Source organism: Eubalaena glacialis, chromosome 6 (assembly GCF_028564815.1).
Source record: "Eubalaena glacialis isolate mEubGla1 chromosome 6, mEubGla1.1.hap2.+ XY, whole genome shotgun sequence".
Classification (NCBI taxonomy): Eukaryota; Metazoa; Chordata; class Mammalia; order Artiodactyla; family Balaenidae; genus Eubalaena; species Eubalaena glacialis.
In genome coordinates this window covers 61,043,004-61,066,317 of record NC_083721.1, presented here as the reverse complement: position 1 = coordinate 61,066,317, position 23,314 = coordinate 61,043,004, and the positions used below count along the sequence as shown (strand labels likewise).

The window sequence follows — 23,314 nt, the reverse complement described above, 5'->3', positions numbered from 1 at the left end:
CTTACTTGTGTTTTTATATTATTGATAAATGTGTGTCTCTTTTTATAGGCAGCAATTAAAAAAATCTAATCTGACAATCTCTGCCTTTTAATCGAGGTGATTAGACTATTTGCATTTAATGTAATAATTGATATCTATCTATCATCTTGCTGTTTTTTTCTATTTCTCTCATCTGTTCTTTGTTTCCTTTTTTTGCACTTTTCTGCCTACTTTTAATCAACTATTTTTTGTTATCTTTTATAATATCTCTTTTTATAGATATCATCTCATTTAACTGTAATTCTTACTACTTTAGTGATAGCTTTAGGGTTTATAGAATACATCTTTAACTTGTCACAGTCTAACTTCAAGTGATTTTATAACACATCAGAATAGTATAAGAGCCTACAACAATATATTTCCTCTGGACTTTATGTTATTGTTGCCATGCATTTTGCCTTTACATATATTATAAACATCACAATACATTTGCATTATACTTGTTTAAGTAGTAAACTATCTTTTAAAGAGATTTAAATAATAAGAAAAATAATCTTACGTACTTACTCCTGTAGCTATTTCCAGTGCTTGTCATCGTGTAGATCCAGATTTCCACCTGGTATCATTTTCCTTCTGCTTGAAGTACCTACTTTAACATTCCTCATAGTGGGGGTCTGCTGGTGATAAATTTTATCAGTTGTGTGTGGAAGCATATTTATTTCATCCTCATCTTTAAAATATATTTTTGACAGATACAGAATTCTAGGTTGACAGGTATTTTTCTTTTAATACATTAAGGATGTTTTACTGTCTTCTTGCTTGCAATAGTTCTGATGAGAAATATGATGTTATCCTTATTTTTGTTCCTCTGTAATGTCTTCCCTCTGGCTGCTTTTAAGATTTTTTTCTTTACCACTGAATTTGCTTATTATGTACCTTGATGTAATGTTCTTCATGTTTGTGTTTGGATTTTGTTGAGCTTCTGGAAGGCAGGTTGGTGGGTAAAGATGCTGATAGGAGGATTGAATTAGTGATGAGAGCTTATGGAAGTTCTCTTCAGATTGCTTCAGTGTTGTCAATAAAGTAGGGAGCAAGGTCACTGGCCGAGACTGAGGATAGAGGAAGAGATGTTGAGCACGAGAGAAGGTATAAAGTTGTCATTTGGGACGGTAGGAGAATTAATAGAGCAGGGAACGGTACTGTGGTCTTCAGTCATTTTTAAAGGCCCACTTAAAATTAGTGATCATGAATTTAAAGTCAGCATGGCTGAGTGTTTTTCATCTTCCAGTTTCATCTGGAAAGGTTCAGGCACTTAGTAAATACAGTGTTGAAATAGCCAGGATTGTGGTTTTGCCAAGTTTTCAGTAACTCAGAGAGGGGCAGGGAGTTGAAGATGTATGCAGGGGATGATTATATTGACTGACCGTTGAATATAACTACATCAAACTTCCTCAATCAGAGTGGAAACTATTAGAAGGCAGTTCTTGGCATCTAGAAGGTGTTGAATGTGTATTTGCTGGCCCATGTATGGGTGTGTCTTAACAGTAGAAAACCGGGACCTGAAGGAGGTTGTATTATTGGAGCAAATTAACTCTGTTTTCCAATGAAATGCTCTGTGAAGATCTTAACATGGGATACACAGCTTTGCCTGTCTTGGCTCCGCCCAATTAGGGCAGCCTTCCTTACACCAACACCAGAGGTACTGGACTTTTTCCACTCCCTTGCACTTGCCACACACCTTTGCATATGTGGCTTCCTCTGCAGGAAGGCTTTATCCGTCCCTGGTAATTTACTCATCCTTGCTTTTCAGCTTTCCAATAATTCAATTATTCCTATAAGTTTAGTATCTAGTTAGTATGCCTAATTGTTAGCACTTGTCACAGTTTTAATCTGACATTTGTATTGTTGGTAACTGTTTGCTATTACACAGTAAGCTTCCTGAGGACAGGCACTTTGCCTGTTTTTAGACTCCGCTGAATATAACATAGTCTCTGGCTCATTGGTAGGTAGTAATAAATATTTTTGAATAAACAGAGGTGAAAGCAAGTGTGACATGTGAAATTTGGTGTGGGGAGCAACGTCTTTCTTTCTGAGAATTCACAAGAACCTGGCTAATGCTACATGCCTACTCTCCAAAACTATGCCCGGAACCCTGCCAACAAGCGGCCAACGCACGACACGCCAAGGGCCTTTTTATCTCATAGCGCAAGCCAGATTTTGGGAGGCGCCTGCGCACTGGCCTCGCCGGATGTACGCAATGGAATGGGCGGGGCTCCGGTAACCTAGGCAACATCCCGGAAGCGGCGGGCTGTGTCAACTTGTGGCCGGCCGGGCGGTTCTGGAGCCTGGAGTTTTAGTCGTGGTGGAGGCAGCAGTCAGGAAACGGCAAGGCAGGTTGCGATGACGGGGCGGAGGCCTGTAGCCCGCCCCACAGAATCTTAGGGACCGGGGCTACAGGGCAGGGCGAACGGTCGTGGCGTCTTCCTCTCTGTTCCCTGGGGATCCAGGCGCCTGGTTTGAGGATCCTTACTACAGAAAGTGCACCCGCGACTCCATGTGTTTTGCGAGTGTGTGTGCGTGTCAGGATGCCTGTCTGGGTGTGTTTGTGTCTAGCGCGCTTCCCCAGGAGCATCCTGAGTGTGCGCGTGCGCACCGCTTTCGGGCACTTAGGCGCAGAGCTAGAAATTGGGGTGCCCTAATGTAGTTTTCAAGGAATTTCCGGCCTCGTGGGAGAGAGACAAACTACCCGGGGTACTTGGGGACAGGGAGGGTCATTTAAGTCGATTTGAAGGTTAGGAAAGGGTTTATCAGGAAGGCCCGCCTGAATGAGTTTTGAAGAGTGAGTGGGAGTTAACCCCGTGGAAAAGGGAGTGAAAGTGTGACGGGTGTTCCAAGCAGAGCGTAAGGAACGGCTGGAACTGTATGTGAAGGCGAGAGCTTTGTTTTAGGATGTGCGGGAGATGTGAGAGGAGAAATGACTGCAAAGAAAGGTCAGCTGGGCCGCACGGAGCGGGGAGAGTGTCTGAGTGCCGAGCTGAGCTGGATTCCTCTCTGCAGGGGAGCGCTGTTAAAATCTTTTGAGGAAGGAAGTAAAGTTTTGAGAGCTATACCCTATCCATATATCTGGGTAGGAGTGATTGGAGGGATAGTGTTTGGAAAGAGGTCTTGTTTCCCTTTGATCAATTTTCCACTAGCCATATTGGTTTTACTAAATCCCATCGTAACGGACCTTGCTTAAAACACTTCAGTGGCTTCCTATAGGTCTTTAGGTTAGTGTTCAAATTGCTGTGGCTCACAAGGCCATAATCTGGCCTCTGCCTTTCTTTTTTATCCTCTTTCTAGCCTTCCTACCCTCTCAAATCTTTGTTAGTCAAACTGAACCTCTCAAACCCTTTGTAAGTGCCCTCCCCCGACTCCGACCTGAAGCATTTTTCCCCAGCTTCTAACTTTTACTCATAGTTTCGCTCTCAGCTTAAATATTTTTAGGGGAATTAGAGGGAGGAGGTTGCCTTTTCTCACTGTGTAGAGTAAGTTAGGTATTTCTGTGACACTGAATTTACTTCCAACGTTAGCCTTTTACTGCAATTACTTATTTAATTGTGGTCGGACAAGCTAAGCTCTGTGAGGGTCCAGAGTTATTCCACTTTCTTGCTGTATCTGGTGCCTAGCTCTTGGCAGGTGCTTTCAAAATACTTGTTGAAATAATAGATGGTTGATGAAGTGGGCGAGCGAATGAGTGAAAAGAAGATTAATTAGGGGAAATAATGAGAACCTGGACAAAAACATTCATAGTAAAGATGAAAAAAGGGGGACATGAGAGAGATGTTTGAGGGAAAGAATGAATAGATTCTGGTATCTGATTAGCTTTGAGACAAGAAGGGAGAGAAGGTGATGCTAAGGTTTTAAACTGGAACAACTGGAAGAACGGTAATTCTGTACTTCAGCGTTATTCAGCAGACATTTACTGAGCAAGCCAGTTATATATCAAGAACTAGACATTGGTGGGGAGGGGCCATGGATGCTAAGCTGTATATTGACCATACTGTATTTGAGATATTTGAGAGATGTGCACAGAAGCCAGTTGGAAATGAGTGTTAGGTGTTTTGAGGAAAGGTACACATCCTTGATTTGGGACTAACTTTCACAGTGTGTTTGTGTTCCCAGTACATGGATAGCTTTGCTCAAGGGAGTAGGTGAGATCACTAAGGGAAGATGTGAATTCCCCTTGGTGATCTAGGAAGTAAGCTCCATGAGAGCTGGTGCCATGTTAGACTTGTTTACTATCGTATCTCCAGTGCCCGGCCAGTGCCTGGCATGTGGTAGACTCTCAAAAACAATTATTGGACAAAGAGAGTGGGTGTCCAATGGAAAGAAAAGAAGACTGGGATAGAACTGAGTGAAGATCCTTGATTACATAGTATGTGAGTATTGTCTTAGCCTGAAAAGACAAGGAGAAAAGAATAGGAGAGAAACCAGGAGAAAGAGTGTCATGGAAGCCAAGGGAGGGGCGAGCTTCCAGGAGTGGGCGTCTCTAGAGATGGAAAGGGCCTGAGAAATAAGGGACCAATAATTTTAGCAATTAGGAAGCTATTAGTATTTTAGATTTTCTCCCAACGAGCCTAGATTTTCTGGGTTATGCTAATTTTATTATTTGACATCTTGGCACTGTAAACCATCAGACTATCTTTATAGTCTCACATTTCAGCATGTAAACTATAGCTCCCTTATGATACCTGGTTCCTGTAAATGGCACAGAATCCCTTCGTTAGACCACGAAGTCTGATCTTTGGTCAAGAAAAATATGGTCACCTTTCTGGTGATGTTCAAGAGAACACTTTTCAGTGCATAGGTGGTTCCTGTGTTATAAAAGTTTGAAGTATAACTGAGGCTTAGTAAATACAAGTGCTGAAATAGGCCTCTCCTTCATGAAGTTTGTTGGTGAAGGGAAGGTCAGAGATAGGATAGCAGCTTTGTTACACCATTGTGAACTTAACCTTTGCGTACTTCAGATTCAGGGATGGTTTTTCAGAATTGAGGCTGGTGGAAAAGTATAATATTTTAAATAACTTGAAATAAAGTATTTTAAGAGTAACATGAGTTCATCGTAGAAAGTTTGGAAAATATAGAACCAACCAGAGATAACTTAATTCTAGTAATGTTTTCTAGATTGTGCATTATTATAATTAGTCATAATTAGTCAGATCTGGTTTTGAGTGTCAGCTCCCAGCTCTGTGCATTATTATTTATGTGACTTTGAGCAATATCTCAAAAGCCCCAGTTTTCTCATTTGGGAAAGGGGGTTAATAATTGTTGCTGACATAATCATTAGTAATCCTTAAGTAGAACTTAGTATGTGCTGGGCAGGGGTTCTGAGCAGCTTGTGCATTTAATTAGTTCCATTTTACAGCTAGTGGCAGAGCTGGGATGTGAACCCAGACAGTCTGGTTTTAGACTGTACTCTTAACTACTATGCTCTAGTGTGTCTCAGGATAGTATGTGCCTCATCGGGTTGTGGGATTAAATGTGAAGCTTTTAGCACAGGTAAGTGCTTTATTAGTATTGTGTGTGTATTAACATCATGAGAAAATACTATATGTGCAGTTCTGTATTCTACTTTTTACACTGAACTTTCTATGTATTTTCCTACATTCTTCATAATATAATTTTAATGAATACATAATTCATCATTTAGATATACTGACATTTTATGATTCCCCTTTGTTTCTGCCAAGTGAATCGAAGATCTAAGTGGTTAGAGTAAAATACATAAGAAAGCCTTTTTGAATAACCATTATATTTTTCCATATCTTTTTTTATAACAGCATTGTTGAGATATAACTCACAGACCATAAAATTTAGCCCTTTAAAGTATACAGTTTAGAGTTTTTTAGTATATTCACAGTTTTACAACCATCACAACTATCTAATTCCAGGACATTTTCATCACCGCCAAAAGAAACCCTGTACCCATTAGCAGTGGCTCTCCGTTTCCTCCTCCCCCCAGACCCTCCCAACCACTAATCTACTTTATGTCTTTATGGACTTGCCTATCCTGGACATTTCATATAAATGGAATCATATAATGTATGACCTTTGGTGTCTGGCTTCTTTCTCTTAGCATAATATTTTCAAGGTTCATCCGTGTTGTAGCATGTGTCAGTACTTCATTCCTTATTATTGCTAAATAATATTACAGAATATGGATATACAATATTTTATTTATCCCTTCTTCAGTTAGTGGATATTTGGGATGTTTCCACTTTTTGTCTATTAAGAATAATGTTGCTATGAACATTCATGTCCAAGTTTTTGTGTGGACATAAGTTTTCAATTCTTTTGGCTGTATATGTGGGACTAGAATTGCTGAGTCATGTAGTAACTCTGTGTTTAACTTTTTTAGGAACTGCCAAACTGTTTTCCAAAGTGGCTATGCCATTTTGCATTCCCACTAGTGATATATGGGGATTCCAATTTCTCCACATTCTCGCCAAAGCTTGTTATTTACATCTTTTTGATTATAACCATCCTGGTGGGTGTAAGGTAATATCTCATTCCGGTTTTGATTTGCATTTAATGACTGGTGATCTTGAACATCTCTTCACATGTTTATTGGCCATTTGTAGTATCTTCTTAGGGGAAATGTGTATTCAAATCCCTTAGCCATTTTATTTATTTATTTTTTCTTTCTTTTTTTAAAAAAATTTAAAATTTATTTTTGGCTGCATTGGGTCTTCGTTGCTGCACGCGGGTTTTCTCTAGTTGCGGCGAGTAGGGGCTACTCTTCGTTGCGGTGCGCGGGCTTCTCATTGCAATGGCTTGTCTTGTTGCGGAGCATGGGCTCTAGGCACGCGGGCTTCAGTAGTTGTGGCACATGGGCTCAGTAGTTGTGGCTCGCGGACTCTAGAGTGCAGGCTCAGTAGTTTTGGCGCACAGGCCTAGTTGCTCTGCGGCATGTGGGATCTTCCCGGACCAGGGCTCAAACCTGTGTCCCCTGCATTGGCAGGTGGATTCTTAACCACTGTGCCACCAGGGAAGCCCCCTTAGCCATTTTAAAATTGGATTTTTTGTTGTTGAGTTGTAAGAGTTCTTTATATATTCTGGATACAAGTAACTTATTATATATATGATTTGCAAATGTTTTCTCTCATTCTTTTGGTTGTCTTTTCACTTTCTTGATGGTGTCCTTTGAAGCACAAAAGTTTTTAATTTTGATGGAGTCCAATTTATTTTTTCTTTGGTTGCTTGTGTTTTTAGTGTCATTTCTGAGAAACCATTGCTTAACCCAAGGTTCATGAAAATTTATGCTTATGTTATCTTCTAGGAGTTTTGTACTTTTAGTTCTTACATTTAAGTCTGTGATTCATTTTAAGTTAATTTTTTTTACATGTTGTGAGGTAGGGGGTCTTACTTCATTCTTTTTCATATGGATATCCAGTTGTCCCAGCACCATTACTTTAAAAGACTGTTCTTTCCCCATTGAATTGTTTCTTGGCACCTTTGTTGAATGTAAACTGACCATAAGTTTAAAGTTTTGTTTTGGACTCTTGGTTCTATTCCATTCCATATCTTTTAAAATGGCATATATGGCTCTGCAATTTACTGTGTGACCTTCCCAGTCAGTTAACTCTTTGTCCCTTAGTTTTCTCATCTGTAAAATGAGTAACAAATAGTAAAAACTTCATGGGATTAGTGTGAGGATTAAAGGAGATAATATATGGGAAGAGTTTAGAATAGTACCTGGCTTGAAGAAAGTACTTAGTAGCTAATTCCATCATTATAACCACCACCACTGTCATCATCATTGCCATCATCACCATCACTATGATAACACTTAAATGTTATTCTCTAACTTGTATGTGACTTATCTCCTTTGCTGGATTGTACGTTCTGAAATTAGATACCATGCTTAAAGAGTGAATGTGGTTGCTAAGAGTTATAGGACAGAGGGCCAATTCCTGAGAAATACTTGCATTTAGTCATCTTTATTCACAGTAGACTAAATGATTTTTTTAATAGATGTACTTAAGGAAAATACTAGAGTCTTTGTTTTAGAATAATTTGGAGTAACGGGGTCAGCTGGAAAGTTCCGTAATTATTTAGGTGTTAAAGAAGTTCTGGAATTGGAGTCATGTATATGTGTTGCTTTTTAAAAATCATATATGTATCCTCAAATCCTAGTGTTCAGGCACTGTGAGTCTTTTTCTAATTTTGTATGATGTTTAGTCTAATGTCCTTAGCATTGCATTTTAAAAGTGCCAAGCAACTGTTGGCCATTTTCATATTCTAGTTTAGTATCAATAATCACCCCCATTTAGTATTATGTGAAAAATATACTAGAGATCGTATCATAACTCATTCATTCTCTAAAATTTAACCACCTTTATTTTAAGGTAAGTACGTATGTGTCTGGTAGTGATTTTGAGTGTTAGATGCTTAAAAAAGAACCCCAACTATCTCTTGCTCTCCTTCTCTTACATTCACATTGTTCACGTGTGATTGACATTTCCTCTATTCATTGCGAATTTGTGTAACAGATGACAATGCTTATGACTGCTGTCAGATAGATCTCTGCTTTAGGTCATACTTGCTTCATTCCTAGGGTTCTTTATTAATCACATATATTTAATTTGTTGATTTGAAACCTCTTTTATCATAGTTATCAGTATCAACTTTCTAATAATTGTGAAGTGAAAGAACCAAGTCTTTTGGTAGCCTGTTCCTTTCATTATACTTAAAGTTCTCTTCTGATGTTTTGAAATTTATTTTCTTAGATATCTTTTTCCCTCTCTGGTGATGATTAATTATTAGTTTTTCATGTATTTTTAAAATTTGATATGATTATTACTCCTAGATGTCATTTGTCAGAGTGAACCGTTATGGTCCCCATGGAGGAGGAAGGAAAGCACTGAAAGTAAAGAAGAAGAAAATGTCAGTAAAGCAAGAATGGGATGTAAGTCTAGGTGGGATAATACACAGTATAACATTACATGGAAGGAATAAATGTGATGACATGACCTTAGTCACTCAGGATGTTGCTCTGAATGGGGCTTAGCATGCGATACGGTGGAATCGGTTTCTGGGCATGTTATTGGGTTGGCCAAAACGTTTGTTTCATTTTAAGTAAAAATAAAAGACATTTTTCATTTTCACCAAGAACTTTATTGAACAACGTATTCTTTAACCGAATGAACTTTTTGGCCAATCCAATATCCTAGGTCTTGGAGGGAAGAGCAGATGCCTTTGGGGAGTTTTTAAAAAATATGCATGCTGAGGCTATAGCTCTACCTCTTTTTAAGAACTGAAATCTTAAGTGAGTGGGGAGTGTGTTTTTAAAAAGTCCCCCTACCTCTACTTTGAGAACTCACTGCTTTAAGGCAACTCTACTTAACCTGAAATCTGAAATTTTTTGGTACATGTTTTAGATTTGCCCATAGCAACCTGTGATATCATAATCATGTGAGTGACATTTTTGACTGAAAAAGTGGGTGATCCTTGCTCTCTTACCCCTCGAATTGTTTTTTGCTCATCTCCGAGATTTGTCAATTTTGGTACAAAGGTTCTTGTAAGATGTAAGACAGGTCTCAGGTATCTGAGACATGATCCCTGGCTCCTACCCTGAGTACCACTTGGTATTATCAAGGGGATTTTTATCTTTTGGAGCTGGGTACTTTGGTTTGGACCATGAGACTTTAGGTACTTTTACTTTCTGTTGTGAAGATTAACTGGTCAGGGACTAGTTTGGATCTTAGGGACTCTTTTGGACTTAGAACCTTCTGGGTTGTGGCCAACCACCTTAGCCAGGTATCCTGGGCAAACTGACAGCCTTAGAAAGTGGGGCAGGGGGATTTCTCTATGTTTAGATTGCTTTGTTGCCATGTGATTGGCTATAAAATAGTATAAGGATATGACTCTAAGGTAATGATACTGATTAAAAGGTGAAAAAATGCACATGATAACATAAGTTGTCCCCTTCAGAGTGGTTGCTTTGGGAAGTTCCATATTTATTTTGATAGGCTGCTGTTGCTCAAAACATAATTGAAAACCATTATTTGAAATTGCATTCAGAGCCTTCCTCATTTACTTTATATTATCTCCAGTGGTGGAAAAAACTTTGTTTTTTGAAGGTAGATGGAACTTGAAAGTAGTTATAGGTCATTTGGTGTGAATGGTAAATGAGGAAGGAGAGATCAACTGAATAATACTGTTTTGGTGAAAATATTGAGGCATTTTCTGAAATGGCTTGTAAATTAGATTTAAAGGCAATTTCAGAAGAAAATACAGTTGACCCTTGAACAACATGGGGGTTAGGGGCACCGACCCTCTGCACAGTCGAAAATCCACGTATAACTTTACAGTTGGCCCTCCGTATCTGTGGTTTTGCATCCATGGGTTCAACCAACTGTGGATCGTGTCGCACTGTAGTATGTATTGAAAAATATCAACACATAAGTGGATCTGTGTTCAAACCCATGTTGTTCAAGAGTCAACTGTAGTTTTAAGCAATAGTAGTATAAATGAAATTATATTTTCTCCCATGAAAACTAATTCCAAGTGTATCACTTATATGCCTGAATTTTTATTATGATTATTAAAAACAATTCTCAGGAATTCCCTCGTGGTCCAGTGGTTAGGACTTGGCCCTTTCATTGCTGAGGACCCAGGTTCAATCCCTGGTCGGGGAACTAAGATCCCATAAGCCATGTGGCATGGCCAGAAAAACCCCCCAAAAAACAAAAAAAAAAACAGTTCTCATGATCTTAGCATTGTATCTTGTACTTTTCTAAATCAATATGGAAGGAATAACAGTTTTAGTATATAAAAGACTTGAGCTAAATACAAACTGTGGCCCAAAGGTTAAGTCTTTGAATACATCAGAAGCTATTTCACTAGGCTCAGTTCTGTGTATTTCTCTTAGAATTAAAACTCTGCATTGCTTTTTTTCCTGCCTTACCAAATCTATATAACACAATGGCTGAAGTCATTTTGGAAAGGACCAAATTGCAGGGCTGCTACTCAGAGCTGTGCAGGCTGTGCACTGCACAATTCCAAGGGGCACTATTTACATGGCCTGTGATATCAGCGGAACCACCTGGAGTTGTGCAATGTGGAAGCCCTGCCATTTGGTTTAGTGCCTTTTTACTTGAGTGACTTGTTTTCACATTTTATGAAATTATACAATACCCTCAAAATTTGTCTCTCGTTATGATAGGTTCTATGCTTAAGGTGTTGGCATGGGCACAAATTGAACCTCTCTGTAGTGATCACACTTTATATTTTAGGAATCTTTAGAGTTGCCTTGTTCCATGAAATATAGTTTGAAAACTATAACTTTAGTTAAACTAACTCGTTTTGAATTATGTACTACCCGGTTGTTTTCATTATTTTAATATAATGTATGCTTGCTTGGTGAATTTAGTGCTTAATTTCTGTGAGACACTTAAAAATAGTCAGTTATTTTCTACAAGACACCTAAAAGTAATCCATGTTAATATTTAAATTGAGAATTTAATTCTCAAGGAAAGACTTTTTGGTCTCAGGATTTTGAATCCGTTTTCAGCCATTAAAATTCAGCATATACTAATATTTTGTAAGAAACCTTTTGCTTTTTAAAGAAAGTCCATCTTTTTTTTGCAGAATACTGTAACTGATCTAACCGTTCATCGGGCAACTCCTGAAGATCTGGTAAGTTTACTATCGAAAGTTAAGTTGTTTGTTTATCGTCTTATTTGATATTTGATACTTGATACTTCTAACCTACAGAATAGAAACCAGAGGCACTTCTTAGAAGTTGTTCAGTTATTTTTAATCTTGCTTATGTCTATATAAAATCAAAAAGCGTATGTCCTGGGCTTCCTTATTTTACTTAGGCATATCAGTTAGCATGCGTTAGAATTTCATTAGATAGGTTTGGTTTACAGTTCAGAGCTCTCTAGTCCAGTATTTTCCTGTACACATTTATCGTCTTTTCCTATCTGTAGATATCACTGGCATTAATTACCATTACTTCCCTATACAAACATACATTATAATTTATTCCTTGAACATGCCATGTACATTTCCACATTTGAGCCCCAATTCATGCTATTCTCTTTACTTGGAACAGTTTCCCTACCTTCTTCTCCTCCTGTACAAATCTTACTTTGCTTCCTTATCCTAGTTCAAGTTTTACTTTAAAAAAAAAGCTTTTATGATAGGTTTGTTTGTTTTTTTAAACAGCTTTATTAAGATATAAATCACATAACATAAAATCTACCCTTTTAAAGTGTACAGTTCATTGCTTTTTAGTATATTCACAGAGTTATGCAACCATCATCACTTTCTAATTTTATAACATTTTCATCACTCCCCCAAAAGTAACCCTTTACCCATTAACAGTCACTCTCTATGCCCCACCCCTCCAATCCCTGGCAACAGCTAATCTGTTTTATGTCTCTATGGATTTGCCTATTCTGGACATTTCATATAAATGCAATGAATATGTATTCTTTTTTTTTAAAAAATTATTTATTTATTTATTTTTGGCTGTGTTGGGTCTTCGTTGCTGTGCGAGGGCTTTCTCCAGTTGCGGCGAGCGGGGCCCACTCTTCGTCGCGGTGCGCGGGCCTCTCACTGTCGCGGCCTCTCCCGTTGCGGAGCACAGGCTCCAGACGTGCAGGCTCAGCAGTTGTGGCCCACAGGCTTAGTTGCTCCGTGGCATGTGGGATCTTCCCAGACCAGGGCACGAACCTGTGTCCCCTGCATTGGCAGGCAGACCCCCAACCACTGCGCCACCAGGGAAGCCCCAATATGTATTCTTTTATATCTGGCTTCTTTCTTTTAGCATAATGTTTTCAAGGTTCATCCATGTTGTAGCATGTATCAGTACTTCATTCCTTATTATTTCCAAATACTATTTTGTTTACGGATATACCATGTTTTATTTATCCATTTATCAGTTGTTGGATATTTGGGTTGTTTCTACTTTTTGACTGTTATAGATAATGCTGCTACGAATATTCATGTACAAGTTTTTGTGTGAACATATGCTCTTAGTCTCTTGGGTGTACACCTGGAAGTAGAATTGCTGAGTCATATGATATCTCTATATTTAACTTTCTGAGGAACTGCCAAACTGTTTTCTAAAGTGGCTGCACCATTTACGTTCTCACCAGCATGTATGAGGGTTCCAATTTTTCCACATCCCTTGCCAGCATTTGTCATTGTCATCTTTGTGGTTTTAGTTCTCCTAGGGGGTATAAAGTGGAATCTCATTGTAGTTTTGATTTGCATTTCCCTAATGACTAATGACGTTGAGTATCCTTTCATATATTTATTGGCCATTTGTAGTATCTTCTTTGGAGAAATGTCTCTTCAAGTCTCTTAGTTATTTAAAAATTTCCGGAGGAAATATGTGACAACTGTGAACTGGGCTTGATAAAGAGAGGGACACAAAAAATAAAATAAAATAAAAATAAAATTGGATTATTTGTGTTTTTATTGTTGAGTAGTAGGAGTTCTTTATATAGTCTGGATATGTTTCTTATCAGATATATGATCTGAAAATATTTTCTTCCATTTTGTTAGTTGTGTTTTAGCTTTCTTGATAGTATCCTTTGAATCATAAAAGTTTTAAATTTTCATGAAGTCCAGTTTATCTAATTTTTTTCTTTTGTCACTTGTAGCTTTAGTGTCATATCTAAGAAACCATTGTCTAACCAAGGTTCACAAATATTTACTTCTATGTTTTTGTCTAAGAGTTTTAAAGTTTTAGCTCTTATGTTTAGGCCTTTCATCCATTTTGAATTAATTTTTGTGTATGGTGTGAGGTAGGAGTCCACCTTCATTCTTTTGCAAATGCATATCCAATTGTCTAAGCACCATTTATTAAAAAGACTGTTCTTTTCACATTGAATTGTCTTAGCACCCTTGTTGAAAATCAATTGTCTGTAAAGATAAGGGTTTATTTTGGACTCTCATTTCTATTCCACTGATCTGTATGTCTGTCGTTATGCTAGTACCATACTCTCTTGATTATTGTAGTAAGTTTGAAGTCCTACTCTTTGAAGCTGCCCAACAGTTGCTTTCTTCTCTGAACTGTTGTTGTACTTACTACCTACATAAGGCATTGAGTATATGCTATCTAATGCATGTCATTTATCTTTATATGCATATGTCCAATCTCTCTGGGCAGATTATTAATGTTTTTGAGGGATAGAGGCAGTATCTTATACGTCTTTGTGGGCCTAGGAATCTTAATCGTAGTAGGTACTCATTAAATGTTTGTTGAGGATAATAATGATGCCCAACTGACTTAAAATATTTTTATTCTGAAAAATTTCAAACTCACGTGAAAATAGCGACAAAAGTATAAAGAACTCCCATATACTGTTCACCTAGATATAATAGTTATGAAAATTTTGCCATACTTGTTTCTTTATCTTACCCGTTGCTTCTTCACTGGAGCATTTTAAAGCAAAGCCCAGAGGACATGTCATTTTGTGCCTACATATTCAGTTTGCATTAAAAAAAATAGATATTTTCTTATATAACCACAATGCCATTATCATGCCTGACAAAAGTAACACTAATATTTTGGTATTACCTAATCCCAATCCATATTCAGATTTCCCTGATTGTCTCAAAAATGTCATCTTCATTTGTTCTTTGTGAATCAGAATCCTTACATAATATTTGGTTGTTAGTCTCTTAATGGACTGGTTTCATATTTACATGGTGCAAACTCAGTAGTACATTTTATCAGATGACATACAGGTTTTGTTCATATTCATAGTTCTGAATACTAGAGTGCTTGTAAAGCCAATATCTGCTTTTGTTCCGTAGCCACCTTAGTGAACTCCTCCCTTCTAACTCTTAAGCTGTGGCTCATATCTCTGCTTCTGCTTCTGGAATTCCACTTCCTTGGAGTCCTGCATCTCCATGGACCCACTTCCACATGCAGCCATTGCAGGGCTGTAAACGCACTGCATTGTGAGCTCTTGGTGGTGATGTGAATATCATGGAATGGGTGTGCCTTTGCCAGAGATGACTCAGTGGATTTTGTGCCTTTTATGTCATACTCAGTCTGTGTGTGTGTGTGTGTTTATAATTGTACATGTACACACATATGTAACTGAAAAATTTAACAAAAGAATTCTTAACTTTTATTATGTGCAATGTGTTCTTAATATTTTCTATTCTATATTCTATTTTATTTTTTAAAAATGTTGGTTTTGACCCACTAATTTATTTTACCACCCATTAAGTGAGTCCCAAGATGCAGTTTTCAAAACACTACTTTATTGGATAGTCTTGTACAAAAGAAGTAAAAATTAATATTCTTTCATTTTGTGTTTTAGCTAGGTCTACTAGTTTGTTTTATTTATTTATTTTTTGACCGTGCCACATGGCTTGTGGGATCTCAGTACCCGACCAGGGATTAAACCCAGGCCACAGCAGTGAAAGCCCAGAATCCTACCCACTAGGCCACCAGGGAACTCCCTAGGTCTACTAGTTTTAGATACTTGTTTTTCAAAAAATCATTTTTGAAAATTTAGGAGATGGAGAAAATTTTGTGACTATATATTATATATATATATATATATTATATATATATATAATATACATATATTGGACTAGAAAAAATTAAAAAAGTTGAACTAGGTTAGGTTGTCCTACCATCTGAATAGGCAAGTTCTTTGTTCCTGAAACATTCTTTTATATATTTTTTCTTCCATATAGATCCGTCGTCATGAAATACACAAATCGAAGAATAGAGCATTAGTACACTGGGAGCTCCAAGAAAAAGCTTTGAAGAGAAAATGGAAGAAGCAGAAACCGGAACTTTCTAATCTTGAGAAAAGGAGATTGTCTCTCATGAAGGAGGTAATGCTAAACTGCATTATCTGTAGAGTTAGAAAGAAAAGAAGAGGTAAATAGGTGTCTCTCTTTTCCCATGTATTTGATTCACATTGGAGAGACTCTAATCATTATTGTGCCCTTACGCAATGATCTACAGGTAGACTTTGGAAAAAGGAGCAGAGTGACGATTACAGTCTAGTTTCGTGATTTGAATTCCCGCTCTTTAGCTTACTAGCCAGGTGACCTTAAATTATTAACTTCTCAGCCTGAATTTTCTTATCTTTAAACTGGAGTAATGGTATTTGCCTGATTGTATCATTAGGAAATTTCAGTAATAAAATATTACTAAAGTGATTAGGACAGTCCTTGGCACATAATTAATGCCATATATATATATATATAAAGCTGCTATAATTATTTTTCTCAGTTCAACAGCCATGCTGTTAGATTACTTTGCAAAAAAAAAAAAAAAATGTGTGTTTGTCCAACAAATTAGTAAGGCACTTGTCTTTGGCTTAATCTTTTGTCAGATGTAGGGTGTTTGAATCAGTAATCAGAGTGGGTAGGAATAAATAATATAGAAAATAAGAAGAAGCTACAGTAAAACCCTTCTTTTATTTGGGCTGAAATCATTGTAAAAGAAATGCCCTTATTCTTCTTGTTCAGTGTTGGAGCTTATGGCACTTGGCTGTCTGGGTGACCTTCTGCTGCAGCTTTAAGTCACATTCTGTCTTTTGAGGAATTTGTTAGGCTTCTTAGTGAAATATGAAAGTCATGACTTTATATATCATGAGGAAGAATTATATCTCCCAAATAAATGTTTACATGAGCTTGTAAAAAGAACAGTGGATTGAGAGAGAATGGTTCTTTAGAGGTACGTATCTTTTGGTGATCTTAGGCAAGTCACCTACATTTAAATGTTACATGGTAATTCTCCATGAAAGGCCTGAGAACCCAAATCTGGCCAGGGAAAAAGGCAGCCCCTTTGAGGTGACTCTGGGCTTTTGTTTCCCCTCCCTAGTGGCCCCTGCTCATGTCCTGAATCCCTTATACCTTGTAGATGTGGTAGAATTAGGGGTTGAAGAAGAGTGGTAAGAGAGGGTGAGTGAAATTTCTCTGCCTTCTTTCTGTAATGCGGCTTCCTCATGCTCTAGCATAGTGTTTCTCAACTCTGACTGATTCTAATTTCCATTTAAAAAATTCCCATTAAAAAAAAAACCAGTATCTGGACTCAGACATATTTATACTCAGGTATTCTAATTCAGTTTATCTGGGATGCGGCCCCACTTAGGTATTTTCAAGACAGTTGTTATGTAATTTTTAATATTTTGCTAGGGTTGAGAAACTCTGCTATTAGTGGGATTTAGGCATTTCCATTTAACAACATATTTTGGAGGTTTTGCTATGTCAGTATTTAGAAATCTACCTTTTCTTTTTTAATGGCCAGGTAGTATATGGATATACCACAATTTATTTATCTAGTGCTTTATTAGTGGACATTTGGGATGTGTATCAGAGTATGGTATAAGCATCTGGAAAAAAAAAAGACCCCAGAATATACTGGTTTAAACAAAATAGAAATCTATTTCTCTTTTATGGAACAGCTCAGAGATACATGGTAGTGGGTAGGGGGGATCTCTGGTCCTTTATTACAGGGCTTCCATATGTGAGTTTGGAGTGGCTGTTCCAGCTTCCTTCAGATGTTTCCCAGGCAGCATGAAGTGGGGAAGAGAATGCATGTCACTCCCTTTACGTATCACCCAGAAGCTCTGGCTTCTATCCCATTGTCCAGAACTTCATCAAGTGACCACTGTCACCTGCAAGGGTGGTTGGGAAATTAGCTATGTACTTGGCTAACTTGGGAGTTCTGCTGTTAAAGAGAAAACAGAAAGAAAGGATATTGGTGGATAAGTAGCAGTGTCTGCCACCCACAGATTATTTCCTGCCTTGTCACTATAAATAATGTAATGAATATCCTTGAATATGTTTTTGAGTACATGTATAAATATATTTGTAGGATAAATTCTTAAAAGTGGAATTGCTGAGTCAAAGGATTCGTACATCTATTATTTCAGTGTTGCTATATTTGTAATGTCTGTGATAAGGTATGCGAGGGGACCAAAGGAAGAGTCCTCCTTGTGCATATCCACCTAGGTTTTATCGTTATGTGTTAGAGCTACCAGGACCCGTCCCCCAGAAGCTGGGCTCCTCGATTAACGTAAATTAAGAGAAAAGCTCTTTGACCAGCATAATCTTAGATATCATTTGCTGTATGATCCACTCATGCCATGGGAATCAAGCAAATAAGGGTCCAAATCCAAGTCAGAGAGAGGGTGGATTTGATAAAGATTTTGTAAATTTTAAAAGTATAGTAACTAACCTAGTCTCTTTGTACTTTCCCAATTCTGTCTGGTTTTTATTACCAGAGAGCAAAACGGCTAGCATGAGAAGTTTCTAATAATGTTTTTGAAGGGACCTTGACTGATCTTTTGAAAATCCAAGATGTATTCTGTTGTACTATTCATAAGTTTGGTTTTGTGCTCTGCAAACCCATCTGCGGAAGTAATATATACAGATGGGCCTGCAGAGATGGATTTACCTATCATGAGGATGAGTTTTATCATAGAGGAGTGATAAAGAAATCCAGAAAGAGCAGGAGAAAGCCAGTGCTCTGACCTCTGGCCACTCAAGCCGTCTGCCCCAAGGAGCCTGGGCAGGGACTAGCAGGGAGAGGGCTGCAGGGCAGTGGGTTTCCTGGAGACCTCATTATAATTAGTATCAGGTCTTGATATGATAAAATTATTCCTCTACAATCTGCTTCTTTCAATTTATATCTCTTCATTTTGATAGGAAGTCAATACCGTTTTTAGAAATAGTAAACAAAACTGCTGCTAGGGAATATATTTTGTATAATTTTTCTTGTATAAGTGGTAGATTATAATGCTCCATTTACTTTCTTTCCTAAACTCTAATCGCATGTGCTACAAGATGGCTAACCAGGGATGAAAATTTAAGTTGTAACAACATTCTCAAATATCTCTAGAGTTGTATACAGATTTAGTATACACTTTTGTATCTCTTGACAGGGCCTAGGATGCCAGCCTTCTGACTCCAAATGTGCTCTTTGTCCTGTGCCATTCCAAAACTTACTCTTTGTGGAGAGAACAGATTCAGGACTTTATTCTCCCTAACAGAGCCAGCCAACCTGCTTGGCTTTAGCAGGGGAAGAAGGGGGATAAAGTCAGAATGTGACTTTTGTTATTTTTCTTCATGTCCTAAAACAGTAACTGAGGTCACATTGTATGCTTGTTTCCATGGTCTAGAGAAATTCTGGTAAGAGCATTTGTTACCAGATGTTTTGATTTGAGTCAGTGTTGGAAACTGGAAAATTTCCAATTTTGAGACTCCTTTCAACCTAAGAATGCGATCTGGTGGTGGTGGGTGTTGACTTGCTTTTACTCTAGCCTGCGCATCCTTGCTTGTAGCTGGGAAAGTTCCTAAGTTGAAAGTGTATAATCAGAGGCACCGCTGTATTGGTATTTTTTGAGTTCTCATTTCTCCAGGATAAAAATCGAGCTTGTTTATAAATGCAGAAGCATCACTTTTTTGTTTAATGCCCCCAAAGTCGTATCTCACGTCGTGTTTTTTAAGTTGTGGGTCATGACCACATTAGTGGATTATGAAATCACTTTAGTGGTTGAAACACCAGAGTCACACATCTGAGTTTATGGCTCAAAGATTCATGTTTAATCAGTGTTTTTCAAACTGTGGATCACAACTTGTTAATGGATTGTAAAATCAAGTTAGTGGGTTGCAACCATCATTTGAAAAAATAGAATAGACACTAAAAAGAAAATATCAGAGTGGTTCTCAAAGAGTAAGTTTAAGCAAAGCTTTTATTTTGGTATTTGTCTACATTTGTGTGTGGACTGGGTCATAATTTAATAATGTATTTCTTTGGATCAAAGCCAAGCATTTGAAATCCACTAATTATTATAATAGCTCCATCTACTGGTACTTAATGATATTGCCGCTGAAGGATTTGAGATTATTTTTAAGCTCCTGCCTTTGTATGGACTTTTCCTTTGTGATTTATTAAGTATATATATTTTTTCTGAATAATAATATTTATCACTAACATGTGTCTAGATTCTTTCTGATCAATACCAGATGCAAGATGTATTGGAAAAATCTGATCATTTGATGGCTACAGCAAAAGATCTGTTTGTTGATTTTCCTCGTAGGCGCACAGGTAAAGTAGTCACATCAAACAAAAGTTTCTTTATCTTATTCATCATAGCCCACACCTGGCTATTTGGAAGAATTTAAAATCTTTTCTCAGGCATCATATTATTTCTATCACATGTGTTCTAGGGTGGATAGCATGTAAGAGTTGTTAGACATAGATTTATTATAATTTATTTGCTTTTCACTAAGAATATTAACTATTACAAATTACTCAGTTAAGGAAAGGTAAATTGTCATTATTTACTAAAATATTTTGTGAAGTGTATAAGATTTCATAATTTAAGGTATGATTTCATTTTCAGCTTATTAATATTAAATTACCATATAATTAAAGTATCTGCTTTGTATGTAATTTGAGTGAAGCTTAATTTGAAACCTAAAGCAACTTCAGTGTCTCTCTAAAAGGAACTTTGCCTCTTGTGAGATGCACAACATTATTCACTTTAATGTGTATATAATCTGTTGTTTATCTTAATCCCTAAAAACAGATCATTAGTTTTTAGTTTAAGGTTTGAATCCTGGCTTGGCCGCTCACTAGTGTGACTCTGTGCCTGTTGCTTCACGTCTCTGAGTTTCAGTTTACCCATATGTAAAATAATGATACTGATAACCTCATAGGATTTTGTGAGGGTGAAATAATTTAATATATGTAAAAGCATTTAGAACAATGCCTGGCATATAGTAAGCACTATTTAAGTGCGAGTTGCTATTATTATTATTTAAGATTTTCATACGATAATTCAGACCTATGGCAGTGTATAGTATGTGTGAAGTCAATTTAATTAAATGAAACAAAATCATCATGACTTATTTTCCTTCTGCAGGGTTTCCAAATGTAACAATGGCTCCTGATTCCTCTCAGGGTCCCATTGTGGTAAATCAAGACCCTGTCACCCAGGCCATCCTTAGTGAATCTGTTATTGAGCCTCAGGTAACGTGCTTTACTCACAGCCATAATGCTCATGCTGAAATTCAGTTTAAGTTGATGTAGATAGGCATAGTGGTAAACATTTCAAAAGCTTTACTATCTAAATACCAAGTTGTGGTTGCTAGAATTGTTCTTACTCAAGCATAGTGCACTTTCTGTGAGTAATGCTTGTATTAAACAAGATAGGACTGGATAATAATAGCTAACATTTATTGAGTGCTTAGCTAGGAGGTAGTTACTATTATTATCCCCATTTAGCAGATGGAAAAACTGAGGCTCAGAAAAATTAAGTAACTTGTCCAAGATCACATAGCTAGTTAGCATGAGAGATGGCATTCAAATCTAGGCTGTCTGGCTCCATAAGACTGTGTCACCCAGAGATGTAGAGAACAAACGTATGGACACCAAGGGGGGAAGTTGGGGGGGGGGTGGTGGTGGGATGAATTGGGAGATTGGGATTGACATGTATACACTAATATGTATAAAATAGATAACTAATAAGAACCTGCTGTATAAAAAATAAATAAAATTAAATTAAAAAAAAAAAGACCGTGTCACCATCTACAAATATGGAAACAGCAAGAGAGTCTTTCCACATCCCACTTTGGAGTCAGGTGAATCTATGTTCATATTCTGTTACTTACTAGCTGTTCGATGTTGAGTTGATTTCTCAAGGTATCTGAGTTGGCTCAGAGAGTTTTTTGTTAAATGGGAATAGAATATACCTGCTATGGTTGTTGTGAGGATCAGCTCAGATAGGTTATGTAAAGTGTTGAGCATAATACCAGATGTTAGTTCTTCATTAAATCTTTGTCCCTTCTTCTTTTTTTAATAAATTTATTTATATTATTTATTTATTTTTGGCTGCGTTGGGTCTTCGTTGCTGCACGTGGGCTTTCTCTAGTTGCAGCGAGTGGGGGCTACTCTTCGTTGGGTGCTTCTCATTGCAGTGGCTTCTCTTGTTGCGGAGCATGGGCCCTAGAGCACGCGGGCTTCAGTAATTGTGGCACCGGTGCTCTAGAACGCAGGCTCAGTAGGTGTGGTGCACGGGCTTAGTTGCTCTGCGGCATGTGGGATCTTCCTGGACCAGAGATCGAACCCCTGTCCCCTGCATTGGCAGGTGGATTCTTAACCTCTGCACCACCAGGGAAGCCCAAAAAGAATATTTTAGACTATATCTGAAAGTCAGTTAATTAGTCACTATGGAACAGACTTGAATATTTCTTTAAAAATACCTTTGTCCCTTCTAATGTATTAGTGTGTTTAAAAAGCAGCTACCCAAGAAACTTTGAATTTATTGACTAGTTACATGGGAAAAGTATAGTAGTAAAACATTTATTAGCTGTATCTTAATCTAATTGGAGCTCTTAATTAATCAAAATGTTTAGAATTTTGAGATTGGAAACATTTTTTAAAAGCCCATGAAGAATTTAATACTAAAATAAATCAACTTTTTAAGAATGACTAGGTCTCAGTACCTGTTTAATGCAATTTCCTAAGTTATTTGTATCTTTTATGAAAAAAAGGAGAATCATCAATTAGATGGATGATCCTAGGGAATTACAAGGTCCAGAATCATATAAATATACTGTTTTCTACTTATAAAGGCAATTAAGTAGAATGTTACACATATTTTTAATAGCCAAAGTCCATTAGCCATATCCCTAGCCAAAAGCCATGTATGTTTTGGCACTTATTAAAAAGTTAGCTTTCAAATGATCATGGTCTCTATGATGAAGGTTGGGAAGTGGCAAGAGGCAAGGTTAGAGAGACAAGAAGGAGCTGGGTCACGAAGGGCTAAGGAGCCCGAAAGCAAGAGTAGAGCCACTAAAGGATTTTAAGAAGAGCGCAGTCATGGTGAAATTGACAGTAATGTGGAAGATGGATTGGGGAGGGAGGGACAAGACTGATGAGAGGATCTGGTTAGAAGACTCAGGTTGGAATCTTAGCGAGAAGTGGTGAGGACTGACCCAAAGCAGTGGCAGTAGGGAAGGAGGTAGAGGGGAAGAGGGATAGATTGGAGAGATTAAGAAGGGATAGAATTGACAGGATTGGGTGATTGATTGGATGTGATGGATGAGGAAGAAGGATAATTTCCAGTTTGCTGGCTTGAGAACCTGAGTAGATAGTGATGCTGTTTATGGTCTTGGTAATATGACAGGAACAAGGTCTCTGGAAGAATGATAGTACAGGCTTAGGAAAATGATGAATTTTAGACATGTTGAGTATATGTGTATAGGATGTTCTCCTAGGGATATCTTTTAGGCAGTTGGATATAAATGTTGAGGGCTCAAGAGGGATCTGAGTGAAGCTAGAAATTTG

The 23,314-nt window shown here is 37.5% G+C and overlaps 1 protein-coding gene across 3 annotated transcripts in view; it reads left to right on the top strand.

Moving 5' to 3' along the window:
- The first annotated feature begins 2,279 nt into the window (after positions 1–2,279).
- SPICE1 (spindle and centriole associated protein 1) overlaps positions 2,280–23,314 on the top strand; it is a 71,257-nt gene continuing 50,222 nt past the window's right edge. The window contains exons 1-6 of one of the 3 annotated variants that reach the window (XM_061193080.1): positions 2,280–2,369; positions 8,831–8,929; positions 11,614–11,661; positions 15,697–15,840; positions 19,966–20,068; positions 20,889–20,995. In XM_061193080.1, the coding sequence (XP_061049063.1) occupies positions 8,831–8,929; positions 11,614–11,661; positions 15,697–15,840; positions 19,966–20,068; positions 20,889–20,995 (501 nt within the window). In that variant the 5' untranslated portion in view covers positions 2,280–2,369. Of the gene's footprint in view, positions 2,370–2,909; positions 2,970–8,830; positions 8,930–11,613; positions 11,662–15,696; positions 15,841–19,965; positions 20,069–20,888; positions 20,996–23,314 lie in introns of those variants that run through there. The other 2 variants (XM_061193081.1, XM_061193079.1) reach the window with 2 other exon arrangements.